This window comes from Aulonocara stuartgranti, assembly GCF_965226115.1.
Source record: "Aulonocara stuartgranti genome assembly, chromosome: 6".
Taxonomy (NCBI): domain Eukaryota; kingdom Metazoa; phylum Chordata; class Actinopteri; order Cichliformes; family Cichlidae; genus Aulonocara; species Aulonocara stuartgranti.
In genome coordinates, this window is record NC_138944.1 from 8,413,817 (window position 1) to 8,436,855 (window position 23,039).

At 39.4% G+C, this 23,039-nt stretch overlaps 2 protein-coding genes across 2 annotated transcripts; one reads left to right on the forward strand and one right to left on the reverse strand.

Moving 5' to 3' along the window:
* The first annotated feature begins 1,819 nt into the window (after positions 1 to 1,819).
* LOC309708263 (ADP-ribosylation factor-binding protein GGA1-like) lies at positions 1,820 to 12,393 on the forward strand. Its single transcript, XM_082536113.1, has 17 exons — positions 1,820 to 1,923; positions 2,598 to 2,682; positions 4,113 to 4,188; positions 4,295 to 4,393; positions 4,690 to 4,813; positions 5,852 to 5,952; positions 6,243 to 6,323; positions 6,806 to 6,943; positions 7,054 to 7,135; positions 7,221 to 7,331; positions 7,453 to 7,596; positions 8,492 to 8,535; positions 8,752 to 8,942; positions 9,046 to 9,317; positions 9,427 to 9,596; positions 9,780 to 9,890; positions 10,646 to 12,393. Exons 1-17 carry the CDS (start codon positions 1,875 to 1,877, stop codon positions 10,754 to 10,756), a joined length of 1,989 nt encoding a protein of 662 aa, XP_082392239.1. The 5' UTR covers positions 1,820 to 1,874; the 3' UTR covers positions 10,757 to 12,393.
* A 1,016-nt stretch (positions 12,394 to 13,409) lies between these two features.
* Positions 13,410 to 22,878, reverse strand: LOC309709023 (putative ATP-dependent RNA helicase DDX17). Its single transcript, XM_082537441.1, has 13 exons — positions 22,575 to 22,878; positions 21,437 to 21,596; positions 21,085 to 21,181; positions 20,678 to 20,811; positions 20,415 to 20,480; positions 20,146 to 20,287; positions 19,819 to 19,979; positions 19,550 to 19,722; positions 19,353 to 19,463; positions 19,177 to 19,238; positions 18,969 to 19,028; positions 15,852 to 16,085; positions 13,410 to 14,699 (listed from the first exon to the last, which is right to left on the reverse strand). The coding sequence occupies exons 1-13, from the start codon at positions 22,625 to 22,627 to the stop codon at positions 14,194 to 14,196; spliced, it is 1,959 nt and encodes a 652-aa protein (XP_082393567.1). The 5' UTR covers positions 22,628 to 22,878; the 3' UTR covers positions 13,410 to 14,193.
* Positions 22,879 to 23,039: the final 161 nt, after the last annotated feature.

Genomic DNA, 23,039 nt, shown 5'->3' on the forward strand with positions numbered 1-23,039 from the left:
GCCACTGTCACCAGAGTGTCCAGCTTCATGCCGACCACAGAGCTAGCCTTCCTGATCAGTTTCTCCAGCCTGGATGAGTCCTTCTTTGCTGTGCTGCTCCCCCAGCACACCACAGCATAGAAAAGTACTCCAGCAACCACCGACTGGTAAAACATCCTCAGGAGCTTCCTGCAGATGTTAAAAGACCTCAGCCTCCTGAGGAAGTACAGTCGGCTTTGGGCTTTTTTATACAGGTGCTCTGTGTTGCATGACCAGTCTAGTTTGTTGTCCACCCACAGCCCGAGGTACTTGTACTTGTTGACCACCTCCACCTGTAATCTACTAAATTTTGCCAATACAAACAATGGCAGTAATGAATTCATTCATCAATATAATAATTAATATATATAAATATAAAAACACATTTACAAAAAAAAATTATTCACTGTCTACTTTAGCAGAAGGTTTTTAGCTGAAGATAGTTTAACCAGCTGTTTTGCCAACACCTTCATTTTTATCATTTAGCATCATTTTAGAATATAATACATTACTGTAGATCAGGGGTCCCCAATCCCAGTCCGCGAGGGCCGGTGTCCCTGCAGGTTTTAGATCTCACCCTGGGTCAACACACCTGAATCACATGATTAGTTCGTTACCAGGCCTCTGGAGAACTTCAAGACGTGTTGAGAAGGTAATTTATCCATTTAAATCAGCTGTGGTGCATCAAGGACACATCTAAAACCTGCAGGAAACCAGCCCTCTTGGACTGGGATTGGGGACCCCTGCTGTAGCTCAAACAGCATATGAAGCATTTAAATTCAGACCAACCTTATAAGCGTATAACACCGATGGGGAACAATGTGTTCTGCAGAATACGCTTGATACTTTAAGAGCAATTTGCCAATAATACAGATTCATGTGTAGTAAGGTGGTTTCATTGCTACTTTTATTAAAGGAGTGCTTCTAAAAATTGAGGTGATCATCTCCGCTTGCATTTCTGTAAAAGCCACAGCATGCCACCTTGGGTAAGAATATGTATTCTTAACATTTTGCTGTCACAGTTTAGCTGTTTTCATTTCCACTGACACATCAGCTCCTAAGACCACAATACTACTACCAAAGTACTACAAGGATCCGGAGAAAAGGACAGAGGGGGGATATAAAATATACCAAATGTTTCTTGAATTGTTAGCACAAGTGTATATGTGTATGTATCTAGTCGGGTTTATATGCAGTAGTGCTCACTTGTTTTCTTTCATTTTATTACTTAACTGTATTTCATGTAAGTCATTGATATTAAATATTGATTTTACAGAGGGGTGGTAAGAGTTTGGTTTGAGATTTTCCTGTTAATATTTGGATATTTTTCTTGCATTAACAATTTTTTGATTAGAAAAGCAGAATAAAAACGTGCAAATTAGCTTAATTTATAGTTTGTTATACTCCTTCCCTCTAATACAAATATTTCATTTCTAACTCTGAGTGTAAGTGCATAATTTAATAATAAGTGTTTCTGCTCACAAATGTCCACGAGCACAGACATGCACGCAAAAACTGCGTGACTCCTCGCTGGCTGTAACTCACCGCGCGTGTTCACCTGGAACGTCCTCGAACCTGTGTAGGGAAAAGAATATGAAAATATGAAATTGTTATCACAGTCAATTAGATAAATGGATTTGTGTTTGGCACATGTTTTTTCACCACCAGAATCCGAAAACTTTATTAATCGCCAATAATAAAATTAGTTGTTAATGATCTGAGTTCAGCTGAGCTGTAGTATCTTTCCCACCGCTGTTTGATGAGATCTTCTCAAAGCCCTTGAAATGTTTCGCTATTCGCGCGATATGTTACAAAAGTCTCGCGATAGCTTGCTTCTTGTTTAGAATTCTTGAAAGATGGCGGCGGCGGCGCCTCCAGATGAGGCCAGTCTGCAGTCTCGCATCAGTAAGTTAGCAATTTATTACAATACTCGATTAGGTTTTGAACGTGGATAGATAACCGAAATGCCCCTGAGGTACATCGACATATTTAGTCATTGTGAATTTTTCGCTGACGCTTATAGCTTCCTCCCCCGGGAGCAGAGAGGAGTCAGCGAAAGCCATTAAATTAAAAAGTGCAGCTGGCGATGAGGAACAAACTCAAACAGTTATATACGGTTTCATAGTTGCTTCATTATGAGTTTAAAGGTAGTTTACTGTTGTCCGCTTTAGCTCAGTGATACTACAGAAAGGTGACATTTAAATTTAAAGGTGTCAGTAACGCTCAGCTGAAGGCTAAAAATCAAGCAACTAGTTAGCTTCTGGTTGTTTCCTTGAGGACCAAGTTTAGCAGGAAACCTGTCACACCTGGGCTATAATCTGACACACGTCTCCAAAAGCGAGCCACCCTCTTCATCTGCTCCAAGCAAGAGAGCTGATTTACATATTGCACACGCTCACAGGCCACAGCTGCTGCACAGAGTCAGGTGTAAAGCGACAGGTTTGACCGCCTTCACAGATCTACAAATAACAATCCGATTTAAAGTGGTTCTGTCCCAGTTTTCAGGTCTGAAATTCAAAAACACGCCAAGCATTTAAAGCAAGTTGAGGATATGTTTGTTTGTTTTCAATTTTACACAGATAAGGCCACCAATCCTCTGAATAAGGAAATTGACTGGGACTCAATAAAGGGATTCTGTGATCAGCTCGAAAATGAACCGGAAGGGTGAGTCGATGATGATTCATTTGTTTCACAATTTCACACTGAAATGGAGACTAACGTGGTGTACCAGCGGTTGACATTATCATCCTGACAACTTGTGTCCCTTTGCTTTCAGTTTTTTAGAGTAGTATTGATTTAAAGGATTGTAATGCATTTTTTAACAGTTTGCTTGTATGTGACATTTTTAATTAATTTTAGGGATGCAGGGATTTAATGGTGAAATGTCTATATTGGCTTTAAATAATTTTACTTGGAGCACTTCGGAAGTCTTGAGCCACCCCTAATTTCTTTATATTTGGCAGGAAAATGGGAAGCGGGTGTAGGGAGTTATTAAAATATGCAGAAATAAATGGAAATGCAATATACAAGAGAAAAAAAAAAACAAAGTTCGTAGAATTCCAACGTGGTTGAAAGTGACCACCTTTATTCTTCTATACAGGCTTGATGACTAAAGAAGAGAGATACTGTTGCTCTTCTTTAGTTATCAGGAACAGCTCTCCATGCTTTTTGAAGAACATTCAATGCCTCTTCTTTGGATGTTCCCTGTAAAGATAATCCCACGTTGCATCAATAATGTTGAGGTCTGGCATCTGGGCAGACTATTCCATGATAGTTTTCCATAGTATGTGTGTTTTTTGGGTTTGTTTTTTCTCTTTTTATCCAGGAAGGCTTTTACTGCATTAGCAGTGTGTTGGGATTATTGGCATACTGTTGATCAGATGCTTTCTAAATTGTACTGTGTGTTGGATAAAAATCTGACAATAGTTTTCTGTGTTCATAATTACAAGATCTATAAATGCAGCCCCAAACCATGACAAAGCCTCCACTGCGTATTATAGATCCCTGTAAACACTCACTGTTGTACCGCTGTCCTGACCTTCTATGTATTGATTTGAACCAAAACTTTTACATTTGGATTCATTGCTCTCTGTTGTCACAGGCTTTTCAGTCCAGTTCTTGTGTGATTTGGCATACCTCAGCCTTTTCTACTTGTTTCCTTTCCTTAAGAATGGCTTATTCCCTCAGTCGGGTGCCTTTTTAATGCATGAATTCATAAATCAGTATAAAGTGACAAAAAACATCCCTGAAAATGTTCAGGTATGAGGACTGAACTGAAAATGAATGAAAAAGCAGCCGAATGTCCAAAGAAAGACCTTTAGAAAGCCTGAAGAAGAACTGCTCAAGATCACTTTTTTAAAAAATGACACTGAAATCTTCCTCCTTGGAAGGAAAGTGTAAAGACACGAGGTGGCTCAAGAGATTTCCACAGTACTGTAAATTTGCTGATGCCAGTGGCAGATGTTGGTTCAAAAAATTGGTAGTGTTTAAAACCAGAATTTTATACTTAGTATATCACTAAAAATTTAAATTAAGGTGTTGTACAACCTCCTAAGTCTGTCACTGTAGTGAAACCTTTTTGTTTGTTTTCTCAGGCCTCAGCTTGCAACCAGACTTCTGGCACATAAAATTCAGTCTCCTCAGGAGTGGGAGGCGATGCAAGCGCTAACGGTAAGATCGTCCTGCACACAGCATCAACAAGTGCAAAGGTCTGTAGGATGTCATGTTAAACTCTGCATGTCTGTGCAAATGTAAAACCAACAACCTTTGAACACAGGTTCTTGAGACGTGCATGAAGAACTGTGGAAAGCGATTTCATAGTGAAGTGGGGAAGTTTCGCTTTCTCAATGAGCTAATCAAAGTGGTTTCACCAAAGGTAACGACTGTTGTTCTATGTTTTGCCTCACCAGTTTGGCTGTAACCAAAGATCCATGTGAAGGTTTTTATAGTTTAGTATAACTACTGAAAATGACAGCTATTTGATGAATCTCACAAAAGATTGAGCTGTATTTAGTTTACAGTTTGTTTGAAAACACAGCCTGGATAAGGTTTTAATATTAAATCTTGTACCAAATAAGTACTTTCTTCTGACCCAATTTCATTTTCATTTGTGAAAGAATAAGTCTGTTTTTCTTTAGCAGTAGTTAATACCCATTCCCCCTCTCTTTGTAGTATTTAGGAGCCCGAGCTCCAGAGGCAGTGAAGAAGAAGGTCTTAGAGATGATTTACAGCTGGACGGTGAGACTCCCAGATGAGACCAAGATATTGGAAGCATATCAGATGCTGAAAAAACAGGGTGAGCTCTCCTGATGTTTTAGAATTTTATGTGTAACCATCAAGACAAATGACTTCTACAAAGTTTAAAATAATGAACTTATGTGAAAGCTCAGATTCAACCGTATTTTTCTTGTCTTGATGCTGTATGATGTTGGTGACACAGATGTCTTTAATAATGGTTGTCACAGCAGCCCTTCCTGTCTGCTGTTCAGGCCTTTTGTTTGTGAGAGGCAGCCAGTCAGGAAAAAGGTGCAGTGTTTCTCAAACTGCAGATTGCAAAGAGTAAAATTAGGCTGAATTAAAGATCCTTTTCTTGAGAACAAATAAGTGTTTTCTTATGATTCTGACTGTTATTTGACTTTAATTCTAGTTTTAATCATGTTTAAAAAAAATGTGGCTTGTGGGTCGATGGATTCTTTTGGTTTCTGACGTGTGGAATACCAGAAAAAGTTTGAAGGGAAGGTGGGCCTAAAGGTAGAGGACATAGGGCTGTATTGAGGTCCAACATAACATAAAATGTCATTATTTTGAACTGTTAATCATGCAAAGCTACTCCACCTGTTTGAAGAATGAAAAATAATAGGCCCCCTTTAACAGTCTATTGTTCTCCGTGGTTGCACATTAGTTCATCGTACATGTTTTATGGATGTTTTTAGTTCCCCCCTTTTTTAGTGTTAATGTATTTTTTGGTTCCCCATTCTTTTTGATTAGTAGGGAGAATGTGTCAGTTCTCCTTTCTAGCACAAGCATGAGACCGATGTCCTTAGTCATGGTCATCTGAACCCAGTCTGATTGCAGAAACAGACTTTCCCCTCCAACAGCTGTCATAAATTCCTGGATTATATTAGTATTAAACTTGTTTTTTGTAGTTGTTTTTTTTTATATATTTGAAGACTCATTTAAAATTATTTAATGGGTGTAGAGTATTAAAGCAGTAGTATCACAGGCATCGTAGTTGAAACAGAGGTCAAGGTGACCGCGATTCTTTATCTGTGATTTATAAATAGAACCGATGTTGTATTTTTCAAAGGTTAATGAGTGTTCTTGTTTTTTCCAGGCATTGTCAAGCAGGATCCTGTGCTTCCCGTTGACAAGCCCCTCCCACCCCCTCCACCCAGAGCCAAAAGTGCCATCTTTGAAGATGAGGAGAAATCCAAGGTGTATATATTACACAAGTAATCAGGACGCACCAATCACATTCGATAGACTTGTGAAATCATGGATGTGTATTCCTGCACCAACGAGTTGACATTTCAGGTTTTAGAAACAAATCCGTCATTCATTTTCTGTCCTAGGATGGGCTTTGTTCCAACAGAATCATCACGAGTTTGTTTCCCATCAAATGATGTAAAGTTGAACTCCTGGGAAAAACTGGGGGAGCAGCAGTTTAAAGAATTCTCTTCCTCTTTCCTTTCCTCTCCTGCTTCTGTCTCATCCTGTTTTTATAGACGCTGTCCCGCTTGTTGAATAGCACTCACCCTGAAGATTTAAGAGCAGCAAACAAGCTCATTAAGGAAATGGTCCAAGAGGTGAGTCATCGGCTTTGTTTGCTGCGTGAGGTTTACAACATGTGCTCTCACATACATGTCCCTTTGTTTGACTTGGTCTTCTTCAGCTTTTATGGAGATGGTGTATTCATTTAATATTTATGGCTTTAGTGAAATGATCAAACATCAAGGCTTAAATGTTTTAATAAATTATTGAGAATGACTGTGCAGAGTATTAAAAAACTAATACTGATCAAGATTAATGACAGTCAATCAGATGCCACGCATGAATTTTGGTGAAATAAAACTTAAATTCATTATTAAATGACTTAATTATAGGGTTTTAAAATGTGCACTTGCTTTACTTTCATATTTTGTGGCATTAAATATTAGTCGTGAGGTATAAGATGTTATTTATTATCATTACATCTGTCCTTCATGGCCTGATTGAGTGAAAAAATTAAGGTCCGCAAAAGTTTCTTTTGATCTTGGGCACTGTGTGATCTCACCGAACGTTTCGTTAGGACCAAAAACGAGTGGAGAAAGTGTCGAAGCGAGTGAATGCCATCCAGGAGGTGAAGGAGAGCGTCAGCCTGCTGAGCCAGCTGCTGGAGGGCTACAATAAGGAGAGCTGTTCCCAGAGCAACCAGGAGCTCATTAAGGTTTGTAGGACGCAGCACATTAAAAAGAGCTGCTGCAGGTCTCGTGCTCCCACTGGTACTGCTCAGCGGGTGTGTGATTTTAGGGTTTCATGATGTATTTTTTATTGCAGGATCTCTACAATCGCTGTGAGAAGATGAGGCCTACCCTATTCCGATTAGCGAGTGACACTGAGGATAATGATGAAGCTTTAGGTAAGATTGTTACCTATACAAACAGATAAAAATTAGGCCTCAAAGGGTAAAATTTTTGTCTTACTGATTAGTTTTCTGCTTACAGCGGATATCTTGCAGGCCAATGACAGTTTGACGCAGGTCATTAATCAGTACCGACAGCTCGTAAAGGGAGAGGATGTGTCTAAAGATGTCATAAACTCGTCTTTACAACCAGGTGGGTGCCTTCAAAGTCACAGCTGAAGATTGCAATAAAGTCTTATTTACCATCTATTTGAGTTTACCCTAATTCTCCCTCAGTTTCTGAGTCACAAATGAGTATTTTCTTTCCAAATCAGGCAACAGTAGCTCAGCACTTGTGGATCTGACAGGCCTTAACATATCAGCCAACACCGCACCGTCTAACACAGACTCCTCCAGCCTGCAACTTCTGACTCAGAATATGGGCTTGAGCCTCTTGGATGATGAGCTCATGTCACTTGGTAAGCAGGAAAAATCATGTGGTTTGTGAACAAAAAGTTAGAAAGCCAGGAAGCACATCCCAGTCTGCTCAGCACAATTCTGCCTTATTTTCCACTGATTCAAGCGCAGCATCCTGCAGAGACAGACCTCCTCTGTGATCCTGACCTCATTTTCCAGAGACACCTGTGTATAGACATAATTAAGGAAAATACGAAAGAGTGAAACATAAAGTTTTTAGATTTTTGTTAGCGCTCATTTAGTTTTTAGGCAGCACAATTGGAACTTTTTTCATTATTTGAGTCAAGTTTTTCTGCATTTAACGTGAATAATGGCTACAGCTAATGTTAGAAAGTCACGTCAGTTGACATGCCAAGTGCTGCAGAGCAGAGGTCATTGGGCTGTTTTCAAGTAGACTTTTTAAAAAAAATAAGAATCATGCATTTCTGCTCCTTTCTCCTTTATAAGGAGGACAATCCTACAGTTTCATTTAAGATTACAAAAACAGATGAGAAAAGTCACCTGTGATAAAATGCAATGTTCTGTAATAAATTTTGAACAAAATTATACACTTTAATGTGATCTAATACCTAGCGGAAAAGAAATGTGTTGCTGGCCAGATCACAAGTCTAGTCTCTTTCCCTTAGTACAGTATAAGACTGTAGTGTATGTAAAAGATTGATTTCGCCATTTTCGATTCATAAAATTCATAAATGTTCAACAGGGCGTGACTCTAGTTAGAGCACATTATATGTAATCTGTGTGGACATACCTTGTGTGTGTGTGTGTCTTCAGTTGCAGTGACTGTGTCTGTATACAGTGTGTGCTCTTTGTTTTTCCTTTAAAAAGGCTTCAGTGATTCCAAAAAAAATTACCTTAAATTGGATGTAATCTAACTTTTGTTGTCTGTTCTCTCAGGACTGAATGTAACTGAAAACGGTGACTCTCAGAACACTTTTCAGGTGCGAAGTAAGATGATACTTAATATGCTCACAGTAAAATTGTGTGACATGTTTATTAAAATCTTAAACTTACTTTACTGTTACCCAGCTGTGGTTCTAAATAAATCATAGCATGTAAAGATCTTACACAGTGGATTCCTGCCACTGGTTTAATTTTCTGTTTTATGCCATCTTCATCTCCTTTTACACTAAAATAACTCAGTTTTTCTCTCTCAGTCATCAGATATAACAGAGGTATCTACTCAATCTGCACCAGCTTCAGTGTTGCTACCAGCTGTAGTTCAGAAACCACGGGCTCCACCAGTAGAGGGGGCTACTGCTCCTCCTAAAGCCATGGAAGAGCTGGATCTGTTGGGAAAGGCACTGCTGCAGCAGTCTCTGCCTCCAGAGAGCCAGCAGGTCAAATGGTAAGTGCTTTTGTCATCACCTTTGTAGTGTAACGTGCTGTTGTTGGAATTTGACATGCGCAGAGCTGCCATATAACATGTGTCCTTGTTCTTTTTCATGTAGGGATAAGCTGCAGCCTCAATCAAGAGTCCCTTTACGAGATCTCCAGGCTAAATCCAGCTCAAAGCCCACACCTGCTGCGACTTCCACCTCCACCTCTAGTTCTGCTACTGCTCCTGGGGCCAGTTCCGTCATCCATTCAGAGCAGTCTGATGCTGTGCTGCTCTCCAATCTTACACTCACAGTTACTGACAAAGCCTCATTACCTACTGCTGACACTTACGACAGCATCTCTCTAGCTGATGTTACTGTGCCTCTGGAAATCATCAAACCTAGTAAGCACTGGAACAAAAAGTTAGCCTTAGTCATGAAAGGTTTTGTGAGCTAATATGGAGGTAACATAAATTGAAATCCTTTCTTTTGATTTCTTTCAATCTATTTCAGGCACCTTGTTACCAGTCACTGTATTTGATAAGCACAGTCTCCGGGTTTTGTTCACCTTTGCCCGCGACTGCCCTCCATCACGACCTGACGTGCTGGTGGTGATCATCTCCATGCTGTCTTCAGCTCCTATTCCTGTTACCAACATCCGCTTCCAGGCAGCTGTGCCCAGAGTAGGTTCCTGTTTCCTGAAATTCGTACTGATGGTAGCAATGGCCATGTCTCATGCTTTTGATCCAGAAATTCTTCTTTGTTGAGATTAAGTCAATCTCTGTTATTAATTTGAGAGCTTTTGTTGTTTTAGCCAGCTGGAAAGCATGTAGGTTTTAATGTGTCAATGGGTGTACATTATCTAGGTGATGAAAGTCAAGCTTCAGCCTCCCTCCAGTACTGAGCTGCCCGCCTTCAATCCCATCTTGTCTCCAGCTGCCATCACACAGATTTTACTGCTAGCGAACCCTCACAAGGTAATCTACGTCTTCAACCGCATTGTTTATACACTGCACTTTGCTTGAGATCGCCTCTGGTCAGAATATGCATTTTATTCATTTTATACATTTACCAGTTACTCGTCAGTGTTTTATCTACAGTAGATCAGTCAGCATGCCCCTCCACAGTTCGAGGTAGCAGGCAGGACTACTGTCACAGAAGCAAAGCTTGTGTTGTTTCTTTATGTGTACTGAGAATATTTTTCACTGCTTTAATTTGCTATAATTTCATTTAATTTGATAGCTTTCATTTGCAACACGACACTAAAGCGGTTATTTGCTCTAAAGGCAGACTCTTTTGGCAAAAAATGTACATTTATCTCAGAGCACGGGTTACTGTTTAACGTTTTAAAACAGAAGTCGCAAACAAACCGATGAATGCAGCAATTGCCACGTTCTCTCAGGTAAAATTACTGTTATTAAAGGAGGCTGGTGGCTTTAAAGAGAACTTCCCTGTGCTTAATTGGTGTTTGTCTGAAGCTGTGAAAATACTGTAAATAAAACTGGAACACTTTAATTGACATTGTGTTTAGGTGGCTAAAATATATTTCTTTTTTACCTTCCTTGCAGCAGTATATTGCTCACCTTCTGTATCTGATCAAAATAAACTATGCCTTTTTAAGGAGAAATGTTGATGATTGTATACTAAAAGTGCAAATGCAGCAAAGAACAGTGATAGGAGTGAAACTGCATATCACTGATGAGTTAACCTGTTTGCTTTTGTGTCGTCACAGGAGAAAGTCCGTTTGCGGTACAAACTAACTTTCAACCTGGGGGACAAATCTCACGATGAATCTGGTGACGTCGACCAGTTCCCACCTCCAAACACTTGGGGAAACCTTTAGTGTGAAGGACCAGTATCCTGTCATGTGATCTGCTGCTTCCTTTACATTTAGGTTGAAGCTTTCCCTCAATGCTGACTGAGGCCCGGAGACCTTTACGCTTCTGTGGTTTCAAACTCTGGAAGCAGTTGCGGGTACCAGCTTCCACCGCGTGCCTTGGTTCACAGCCTTTTTGTCCTTTTTTGATCATATCCATGTTCCCGAGCGTTGTTGCTGATCGCTTTTCTTTTCCTGTCCAACAATCAGTCCAGCGCAGCGACATAAAGCCGACATGATTCAGTGCAGCGGCTCTTGGTAAAACATGTTTTAAAAATTGAATGTGTGCATTTGTCCAGTATACATACTGCAAAGTGTTAACATGTAATAACAGCTCATATCTGACATTTATGTTAAAGGAGATGTTCGATCGGAGACTGCATTTCAGCAGATGTTTGAGCGTTCATGGCAGATCTGTCACTTCATACTCACTTAGGTCAGCTGAATGTTTCAAGTGAGGTTTTTAAACAATCTTACCAAAAGCCAGAAAACATTTTGGGATTTAGAATATTCTTTGTTTTCTTATTCATTTCTTATCAAATGATGGAATTTAGCACAGCTTTGGTGCAACGCGTTAGCAAACCGCCTCCAGTTTAAATGAAAACTTGAAGAGGAAAATAAGACAAACGTTCATCTCCCACTTATGACACCACCGAAGACGTTTTCCATTTGAGCCAAGGGGTAGAGCTGTTTAGCGTATGAAGATAACGATCTGTAATGATGCAGTAACTAATTCAATGATGAATTGGAATGTGATTTATTTTTTTCCTTTTCAAGAATAGTCTGAGTTTTAATGTATTTGGAGGTATTACATATGGTTGGTGTGGGTGTCAAAGCTGTGAGAATGCGCCTGTTTTCACAGCAGCTGTGTTAGCGGGTCATAGTAGGAAAAGCACAGGTGTGACTGAAAACTCGAAGGAAAGCTTTGCTTTGTTCGGCTGGACCAATAAGTTTGGATTTGTGAGCCAGCATGGAGAATACCAGGACCCTGAAACTGAACCGACTATTGTTTACTTTTTTGCTTTTTAAGATTATTTACAGCGGTGCTTTTTCTCCTGTTGCGTCAAAAGGCCCACAAATGAAATCGCTGCCTCTAAAAATATCTGCACTTTTGTGTTATTAAAAGATTGGGACACTTTATCACCTTATGTTACACTCAGGATTTTGAGTTAATCTTACATGCACTTATTGTGTCTAAATTTGGCAAATGAAATCATTCCCGTGTACACTACATGGTCCTTTCGGGGTTTTTTTTTTATCCCTTTATATGGTTGATTGACCCAAAGATTGACCCGGTCTTGAGGTGACGTCACTGGCATCTGGTTTGATTCTGCCATGTGCCTGAGATGAAACCTTTTCTTTTTCCTTTTGTACATATATGTATACAAATGGCTGATCTGATCTTTGTTTTCATTTGTTCATATACTTACCGGGAAAGACTTTGTGAAACAAATGACACACAAAAGTGAATTCATGGGATTATTCTGATAACCACGGCTGTTGAGTTGATTGGAGCACAGTCTGTTAAGAGGCAATTTAAGAAATCACTCACTGTGTAATATTGATTCCGCTGTACATGTATTAAATTTAATTTGATAAACTGACCCATGTTAAACTGTGCAATTTTCCCTTTTTAAGATGGTTCTATGTTATAAATCTGATGTTTTAATTTATCTACAGGCAGTTTTACTGCTAACATCTGGGATTAAACGGAAGAAAGCAATAATAAAGATAAACACTCCAGGTTTTGATGCTCTAGCAGTTTGTCAATAAGGTAGATTTCATCAATTATGGGTAGTTGGTGTGAAAAACGCTGAAACGGATTTGATTCCATTCAGATTTGCATTATAAAAATACAAAGGACAAGCAGGACTGCCATAACGGTATCAAACATAGTTTTTTTTTTTTGATAATTTTTTGTCTTTACCAGTGAAGGAGAAGACTTGAACACAGGCTGCTGCACTCTGGTTATGCAGCATATGGCTGGCTGCTGACCCACTGAGCTAAACTGGCACCCTTCTGCTACTACTACTGACATGTAGGTGTGGAGGAGGCTTTCCACTCGAAACAAATTTAATAAATTAAGTCGATATTATACTTTTTGTGGCACACTCTTTAAAAACTAGAGTTCACAACTGTAAGTCTTATTAGGCTCATCCATGCTCCACATGCTGTGGCTTTGTCCGACTTTTGAGAACTGCTAGGTTTGGGTATTAATAGGCCAGCTAAGATTTGTTATTATTGCCACAGCTAATTGCACGTTTTTAACAAAAAGGAATAAGTAAATGCTAAAACCGAGAGAGCAATTTGTGGTATGGTTATAAGTAGATCAGAGTGGATTCCCCCTTTACCAAACCTGTTTCAGATATAAATACTAAGCTGAAGTTTCTAGAAACCATTTTCTACAAAAAAAACTGCATGTAGCACATTCCTTGTAACCCATGTCCATGTTAGTCATAATTTTGTGCACCAACTGTAAACAGAAGTCAACTTCCATCCCCACCAATATGCATTTACTGATCAAAAAAAAGAAAAGAAAACGTGCATAATCCTGAGAATGTACTACAATAATATAGTGAAGGTCATCTTAACAGGGAAGTAACCAGGTGTACACGCTTGATTAATCATTTGAAAAGTAGGAAACACTTTATTGGTTTGATTTATTTAGGAAAATGCAATAAAACGAACACGTTGAGGGGGAAAAGGGAAACGAGCAACAATCTGCAGTTTAGTCAACAATGTGCTTAGTAATGCTACGGGACAGCAGAAAGGAAAAGCATGCGTGACAAAATCTGAGTCTAGTACAACGATCACACTACAAACTCAATGATTGACTGGTATGACAACTATTGGAGAGAAGAGACAAACTTCAATGTTGCTTCAGAGAATAAAGCTATAATATAAAGAATAAATAAAATGTAATGCTAGCCAAAATGTCTCAAACTGAACAAGTGTAGACTAATATAGCGCTCAAGAATGATATGAGCCTGGAATATGACTATTAATGAATTTATAGTAGACCAGCCCAATGATCCACATAATACTGAGGCTTCAGTCTAACGTCACTTTCATTTTAATCAAATCCTTTAAGTAGATCACATCCTCTGAGGCATTTGTTTGGAATAGAAACACAATACTTATGGTTCATGGTGCAGGTACAGTGGCAGTCTACTTTAGAAAACCCTTGGTAAATTTTGAAGATTTCCTTTTCTATCAGACAATTTAAATTCCACATTTTGGGTGTATTAAAAAGTACAAAACAAATAGAAAATATAAGCCCTTACCTCCTTACACATATGCCTTTGAAACCCCTGCCTCTACATGATTTCAAGAGTTTTTAAAAAGCCCACAAAGGTAACCTGTGGATGCACAAGTAGCACAAAGGAACTCGGTGCTTGTTCAGTTTACTTCCTGGGAGGTGGCAGGCCTGGGGGAGGAGGGGGAGGCGAAGGAAACGGGTACGGCGGTTGCCCCATGAAGCCCATGAGTGGGGGCTGTGGTGGAGCAAACTGCTGAGCCATTAGGGGCTGCAGGCCCCCTGATAGTGGAGGAGGAGCCTGGCCAAACTGACCCTGCGGTTGGCTCGTCTGATCCTGACCTCCGACGCTCCCGGCCTGGCTTCCACTGCGAGAGCTGTAGCTGCCGCCACTTCCGCCGCCACCTCCCCCACTGTTGTAGCTCTGGTACTGATCCGAGCCTGAGTTGTAGTTGTTTCGGTGATCCCGGCTTCGGTCCCTGTAGGAGGAAGAAGAGGAGCGGTCTCCGTCACGGTTGTTGCGGTTGTCACGGTTGAAGCCGCTGCGGTTGTCTTTGCCCCCGCCGCCGCTGGAGCGCATACGACGATCACACTCTTCCTGGTACATCAGGTTCGGGTTGTTGGAGTTGCTGCCACGGTAACGCATTCTTCCACCTGAAAAACAGCAATTCAACAATTTTCAGGTAAGAACATACTTAGATACATTAACACACACAATATACTGGAAAATTCTTGTTTTTTATCCACCAAATCAAAAAAAAAGGTGAAATAAAGTAAGTCAATGAAATAGAATATAATAAAGTAAAAAAAAAATACAGAGTAATAACTTTGTAAATATAATTAAGCGAAAGAATAGAAGGCCAACCTGTGGTGGCCAATCCATGTGTGAGAATAATGTCGCCTGAAGCACACTTTCAGCCTGATAAATCCAGGCATTATCATGTTAAGAGTACACAAATAGGAAAATATCCATTGTTAGGAAAAACAGGTAATCTGACATATTTAGGTAGTCAACTGACCTCATTTTTAGGAACTTAATATTGCTGAACCTAAATTTGACCACCACAGGAACCCCAGATCGAAACACTAACCCTACAAGCTTATATGAAGACACTAATCATTATGGGGGCATCGTTTCATGAGGGATGCCTTCTTTCCAGTTAGCATCACTGACGAGTGGTTTTCTTAAGGCCACACAGGTGTTTCACCCCAATCTTATGAGTTTACTGTGAGTTCTACTGATAATATTTAACAATCTGAAACGTTTAAGTTATCACTGATGGTCATCATTCAAGATTGTTTTTTTATTTCTTCCTCAAACACCGTGGTTCACCATTGCTTCCATGTGAAACATATTAATCACTGCAGTAGTTATTCAATAGAACATTCTTAACTGTTTGCTTATTTAAATCTAGGCAGTGACTTTCCTTGACTAAGCTGTGTGTGAAGTTTTTCAGTAGTGTTTCCTGCACTACAATCAGGCTAGTCAACTGTCACTGACCATACTGAACAGGTACCTGTGTGCTCTATTGCCTTTCATATTAAAACTTAAACAGCAGCCTAGAACCAAAGGTGTATAAATATGTAAAGCACAATCAGGACAAACAGATTCACAGGTAACAAATACGTTTTAAGACTGATTTCAGAACTAGGAGTCTAAAACAGAGTAACAAAACTCATTAATCATCATTAAATGATAAAAAATAGCACCTTCTGTTGTATGATAAATATTTATGGATAGCCTTTTCACACACAAAATTTGTGTGATTTGACTGAGGTTTAAGAGCGTGACAGAGTCCTTCTTACCGCCTCCTCCTCCACGGCCCGAGTCCACAAGCTGAAGTAATTTAGGATTGATGGCCTGGTGTGCCTCCTCCAGCACCCGGACAAGGTCTCGTGCTTGTCGCAGGTTTCCTGGGGTGAAGAAGGTGTAAGCAGTGCCCTTGTTGGTACTGCGAGCTGTACGTCCAATACGATGGACATAATCCTCAGAGGAGCTTGGATAGTCATAGTTGATGACGAACTTGACATCCTCCACATCTTTTGAATTAAAACCAATATTAGAGGAAGGGAGAAAGTAAATACATGAGAATCTCAAGATCAGGACTTCTGGAGAAAAAAGGTAATTTTATTTTAGCCCAAATATATAATTACAACTAAATATTTTCCAAATGCATTATTAGGAGAATTTCTAAACGAATAACTTACCTGCTTATTTAGACATCGTGCAAAAATCCAAACGACATTCAAAAATAACTGAAAAGTAGCTTTTTGTGCTCAGCAGATATAAAGTGAGCATGGCATTCAGCTGAAATCATGATTTGGATTTGTAATCTTCACATTAATGTGACTGCTGCTCAGAATGTGCGAGGACAACGAGTCTGTTTCTCATTACAGAAGATGTGGGGCTCTGACAGCACTGCTGATCAATAAGTCTCCCTTCTCCCCTCCATCGTGACAGAGGGAAGCCACTTAATCAACCATTACCTACTACATAGGAATAATAATGTACCGTGATTGAATGCTACTGATTTTAATGAGCACTAAGGCAGCACCTGAATGTATGGTGAGCTCGTGGAGGAGTTAGGACAAAGGGGTGGTGAGGTACTTACCCCCTTCATGTTGTGTTTACAAAGGTAGTCAGTCCCCCCTGATCAGTCCTGGTTCACAAGGAGGGGCTGAGGGAGAGGGAGACAGGATTCCTCCCTCACCTTCTGCTCACACCAGCAACGTCAGACGGGAGCAGAACCGTTAAATCTCCAGAGACACACCCACCCACGCAAACACACACACGTATACACAAACACACACACACAACGGGTGGTTCTGTTGCTCTCTCGCCGCATTGCAGGGCCCTCCTCAGACCCTGGCCAGGACTGGATCCAGACGAGCCCGTCTAACTCTCTCTCTCCTGTCTGTCTGCTTTTTGGGACGGACCGATGGGCAGACATACAGGAACCTCAGGCTGCTCCCAAGGAAGGCTCGTTGGATTTACAAACTCTGACAATACTGGGCAGGGGGGATCTTTTTTAGTCGAATAAGAGGGGCTGTAATCCCTCTAAAACTAGCGAAGCTTCTATTTTAACGTGAATGAGGGGGCAGTGACAGCAGCGCAGATTGTTACAGCTGCCATGTGCTGCCAAACCCTGAGAGGAGAAGAGGGGAAAAGAGAACAAGGATTCGGTCATGGGGATTTTGGAAAAATTAAGACACTTTCACTTATCCCCCCTTCTCAAGATTATCCTGTTAACAAGTGGATCTGAGAAAATTCATCTGTCTTTATTCTACACATATGCATCTGCAAAACATAGCAAACTTTAACATTTTTGCAGAATAAAGGGACAACTACACAATTTATCTTTTAACGCTTAGATTTTTTTTAAAAAGTGCAATATGTGCAACATCCTTAGTAAATTTGTACTGACACCACAAAGGAGACATAAGAAAAGGTGCACAGGAGCATCTGTCCCACACACCCCTCCTTTCAGGCAGCGTGCCAAAGAGCCCCGTTTGAAGGAAGCCTTTAAACTGCAGTAACAAGAAACAGACTATAAACCCAGTGGACCAGAGGGCCTGCAGCCTCCATACTGGACAAAATGGTCCGTTAGACTGTCACATTATTACAGTAAGGGCGGGCGCTTTAATATAAAGCACTGATTTGTTTCATTGTTTATCACTAAATTCATTCCTGTTATTCCTTTCAGTTTATTTTCACACTTGTGGTTAATTGCAATAGTACATGTACACACTGTATAATACAATTACTGGTGTATTAATCTATGTAAAAGCTCCTGTAACGAATGTGCTAATGTCCTGTTTAACCGAGAGACCACATTAATAGGTTAAAACCAGAACCAGAAGTGTTATTAGTTTTGTATTTAACTTTTTTTTTTAGATTTTAGTATGGACTTACTCATTGCCGGTTTTTTTGATAACTTTTAGTTAATTTTTAATATACAAGTTTTACAAGTTTACAAGTTTTTTTTAAGTATTATAATATGGAGTGTAATTTTCAGGAAGAAGAAGAAGCTTAGAATATATTTCACAATAAGGACACTGGTACACAGTGACATAAGTATGACATAAATACCCCCATATCTCAATAAAGATCTGTACCAATACCGGCTGTATTGGTAAATTTCAGCCAACCTGAGAAATACTAAAACTAAGGACATTTCTTGGATATTTTTATTTTGTTTTGTTTATGTGCAAAATATAGTTTCAGTTAACCTTTTTCAAGAGTTTTATTTCAGTTAACTACACTTTAGCTTTTATTTTATTCATTTACTATAATGACACTGACTCATAATAGAAACATAATTAAAATGAATTTTTAAAAATCTATTAACCTTAATTTTTTAAATGCAAAAATGTTAACAGATCAAATGACATACTTGTGATCTTCCACTAGAATTAAGTACATGTACTGAAAGGCAAACAATGAGTTTTTGCAAAATATTGGAGCCTTTTTTTAAATTTTTATAGCAGATGTGTACTTAGTGTATTTAAGTGTTATTTTGTAATTATTGTTGACCCAAATTAATACATTCCTAATAACAAAAAACTGACATAAACAACCTGAGTGTAATTGTTGGAGGACAGTTCTGCAAGAAAATGTATATTTTGTGTTTTGATTTATATCTGCCAATTGCAAGAAAGGTTGTTCTCCAGCTGTCCACTTACAGACAATCTACTGGCCTACTTGTAAAGATATTTAGCAGAACAGAGGTCACTTTAATAGGAACCCACCAACTATAACTGTGTTATTCTTTTATGTATATATTATTTAAAAGTTATTTCTGAAAAAAAAAATAGATTAAAAAAAAACCGAATCACAATGACACAGTGAATACAGAATTACATGAGATATTATGAATTATTAAGATAGTGAGATATTATGAACTATTGTGTGGTGAGACATACCCAGACCACGAGAGGCAACATCAGTGGCAATCAGAATGGGGGCTTTGCCACTCCGAAATTCTGTGGAATACAATCAAACACTTTACAACAGAAGAACAAAATGAAACTGAAGAAGAGGATCATTTTGTAAAATACTGGTAACAGATGAATGGGAGGAAAATAACCCACAACAAAGACAGGACAGAAGGTGGCACCACTTTATCCTCACCTGTAAGTACCCAGTCTCTTTCAGGCTGGCTCTTGTCTCCGTGAATGCACATGGCCGGCCACCTAGAAAACAAAACCACATTAAAGTAGCAAGATTACTCCACCTTCAGTATTTTAATGTTCAATATTTCTCCTAGAAATACTTTGTAATTATCACAAGAGAGAGTAACTCCTCACCCATCACGCCTCATCCTCCGTGTAAGATCATCACAGCGTTTCTTAGTCTCCACAAAGATGATGGTTTTGTTCTCTTTTTCAGCCATTATCTCCTCCATCAGCTGAATGAGTCTTCCAACAAAGAAAGAGCTCAAATTAGACCTATAATGAAAGATTGCAACATGCTATTTTACTCTAGTCATATTTTTGTTTCTTACTTGTCGTCCTTTTCAGTCTCCATGCAGACATCGACTATTTGCAGGATGTTGTGGTTGGCGCTGAGCTCCAGAGCTCCGATATTGATCTGGATGTAGTCCCTCAGGAAGTCCTCAGCCAGCTGCCGAACCTCTTTTGGCCACGTTGCACTCCACATCAGAGTCTGTCTGTCAGGCTACGAGACGGAGAAGGAAATAGATTTTAACTGAAAAACACTTCTACGATAGGGTTTTATCCAGAATCTTAATAGTAAACCAGCCCTCAGCCTTACCCGAATTTGTTCTACTATCTTGCGAATCTGCGGTTCAAAGCCCATGTCCAACATGCGGTCAGCCTCATCCAGCACTAAGTAGGTGCAGCGGCGCAGATTGGTCTTCCCTGCCTCCAAGAAATCAATGAGGCGACCAGGTGTGGCAATGCAAATCTCAACCCCTAGAGTCAAGAAGACCAGAAAAAGCAATACACATCTTGAAAGGTGCTCAGGCAAAGTGACAATCGTTCTTGTGGGATATAGTGAACAGAACATTTCATAGATTTCTTGGATTTTATAACAGTTTTCAATAATCCACTGCATGTCCTTATCTACACCCAACCATACCTCGTTCAAGGTCTCGAATCTGTGGTCCTTTTGGAGCTCCACCGTAGACACAGGTGCTTTTGATACGGGAAGACTTCCCATAGTCATAAGCGACCTGTTGTACCTGCTGAGCCAACTCTCTGGTTGGGGCAAGTACCAAACACTACGACGAGATGAGGATAATAAATAAGGAAGGTTACAGAATGACAGAAGACCTGCACTAAGATCATGATTTAAATAAAATCTGTATTATATTATGGTATTATATTACACATTAAGTTTAAACTTACAATTGGACCATCTCCCCTCTCCAGATAGGGTTGGTGGTTGATGTGTACAATAGCTGGAAGAAGGTACTGCAGGAAAAAATGCAAAAAAATTAGTAAAACCAACTAATGCCCATTTGAAAATCTTTTGGTATAAGCATAAAAATGATTTTCTTCCTACTTCTGCAGTTAACCTAGCAACATGTGCTACATACAGAAATTACTATTGACTTTTAAATAAAGCATTAAAAATTCTGTCATGGTCCCAAATGATGAAGAATTCTCACAGCCAGTGTCTTTCCCGATCCAGTCTGTGCAATCCCCACCATGTCCCTGCCACTCAGGGCCGCAGGAAAACCCTGGGACTGGATTGCTGTGGGCTCCTTGAAGTTCTGCTGCATCAGCACATCCATCACGTACTCTGTCAGGAAAATGAGGGAGACAATCAACAAAAAGCTGTGCAGATGTTTTGATCTTCTTTGTTTCCTTTCATCAGAAGAATTGTTTGTTTAAATATACCTGCAGTACGTGTAAGAAACATTTTGAACAAATTTAAAACAAATTTATGAGATTTTATAGTCACTGGATGTTTGAGTTTGTGAAAGAAAAAATTACTAAAACTAATGCTTTGCTAATGTTTTATAGAAATGATCTGTGCCAGCATCATAGTTTATGCAGTGTATTTTTTACTGACGAGGAAACTGCGCGTGGTGAAAAGCGGTGACAGGCTTTGGACAGCCGGACCCTCTGATTGTGATCTCCTTTCTTTTGCAGAAGTCTTCCACTTCATACTGTACATAACAAGAAAAGAAGGGGGAAAACATACATGAGGGGATGGTGTGTAAATTGGTCACATTTTTCAGAGTATGTTCTAAAGTTTTACCAAAGAATTACAATTTTTGCTGCTTTTATTGTATGTTTCCACTTTTTCTCACACAAGCAAAAGCACTATTTGAAACAGAACTTATTACCAAAAATACCCTCCAAAAATTAGGTCAATCACGTTTTCATATTACTGATGTAGAAGAAAAACAGTAAACATTTACCTGATTCACGCGTTGCACCTCAAGATGTTCAGTGTAGAAGTTCTTCTCAAATTTTGGCAGCTCATCCAGATTCCACCGCTTCTTTCGAAGACGCTCCCCTGGATTCCCAAACTTCATTGGTGGAGGTCCACCGCGACCGCTCATGGGCCCAAACCGTGGCCTGAGAAATAAGAGCAATGAGATAAAGAGCACTGAAGACTCAGAACCGCAAGCTGCAGCAAAGGATTGACTGTTGAGCTAATGCTGCAATTATGATCCTGACCAAAATATGTATGGCTTACTGAAAATGCATGTAACAACACTGTAATTTTATTATAATCATCAAGTCTACAGTGCCAATCCTATATTAGTCCACAAAAACTGTAGGACTTTAACTCCTCTACACCAGTCAATAAATGCTCTGTTGTGCTTTGTTTATATAACCTAAAGCTTTAGGGTTATTTTAAGATAGTTATAATACCTTTAATCCTTTACAGAAATTATGTAATGACTGCAGCAGATATAAACCTAGGGTTACAATATTCAGTTAAGTTCAGATGTGCAAACACCACCGAAGGTGTGCTAGTAAGTGTAGTGTGATGACACAACGATTATGTATGTACACCGGTAGAAGTAACAAACCCCAACACTTTACCTTTACAATTTCCTAAGTAATAAAATGTAATGTTAAAAATACCAGGTAGCCCTAAGTTGTAGTTCCTACTGATATTTAAACAGCAGATACTGGCGACCTGAACTTTATCATAATTTATCATGAAATTATCATAATTTCCCTCGGGATTAATAAAGTATTCTGATTCTGATCCTGGCATCAATTCAACACCATTTTTAAGCAACTGTTGCATTTGTACTGCTGCAAATGTACTATAACCCTCGACTGTGAATTATAATAATAATAATAACAATTATTATTAATAATAATAATAATAATAATAATGATGATGATGATGATGATGATAATAATAATGGAGTAACAATAAAATTAAGAAAATATTGAGGAAGTCTAGGCTTTATCGGTTGTGGGTTTAATAAAAACAAAACAAAACAGGGCCTCAGGTCGAACTTCCTCCCAAGTCCAGGTCTGTAAAGCTAATTGTGTGTAAAATATGTTGCTTTCACATACAAACTAAAAACTCACCTGTCTCGACCACGGTCCCTGTCTCTGTCTCCATAAGATGAACCCCCTCTCATTTTCCCGTTCTGTTGTGTTTGTTATGCTAGCTTTGACGTCGGAGAGCGGTTTGTTTTCGTTTCGCTCGACGATTGACGGCAAAATAAGCGCAATTTACGAGAACAACGACAAGAACGTCGCAACCTTCCGTTATTTTTCTATTAGACGATAATTACGCGTAAATGTCGGGATTATTACACAATTATTGTGTACGTCACGTAGCTAAACGGCTAGCTCGCTCCTTTCCTCCCTGCCCTCTTTCCCGACGTGACTTCAGCTAGTAAGTTTACGTAGCCTCGTCTAAAACGAACCTTTACTACGTACGCATATTCACTAGCCGCAATGGTGAATATGATAAGTGTAAACAATGCGCTTTTTATCGCTGTGTGGCGTCAAAACCTTGGGCCCTATTTCACGGTGAAAAGGCAAAGT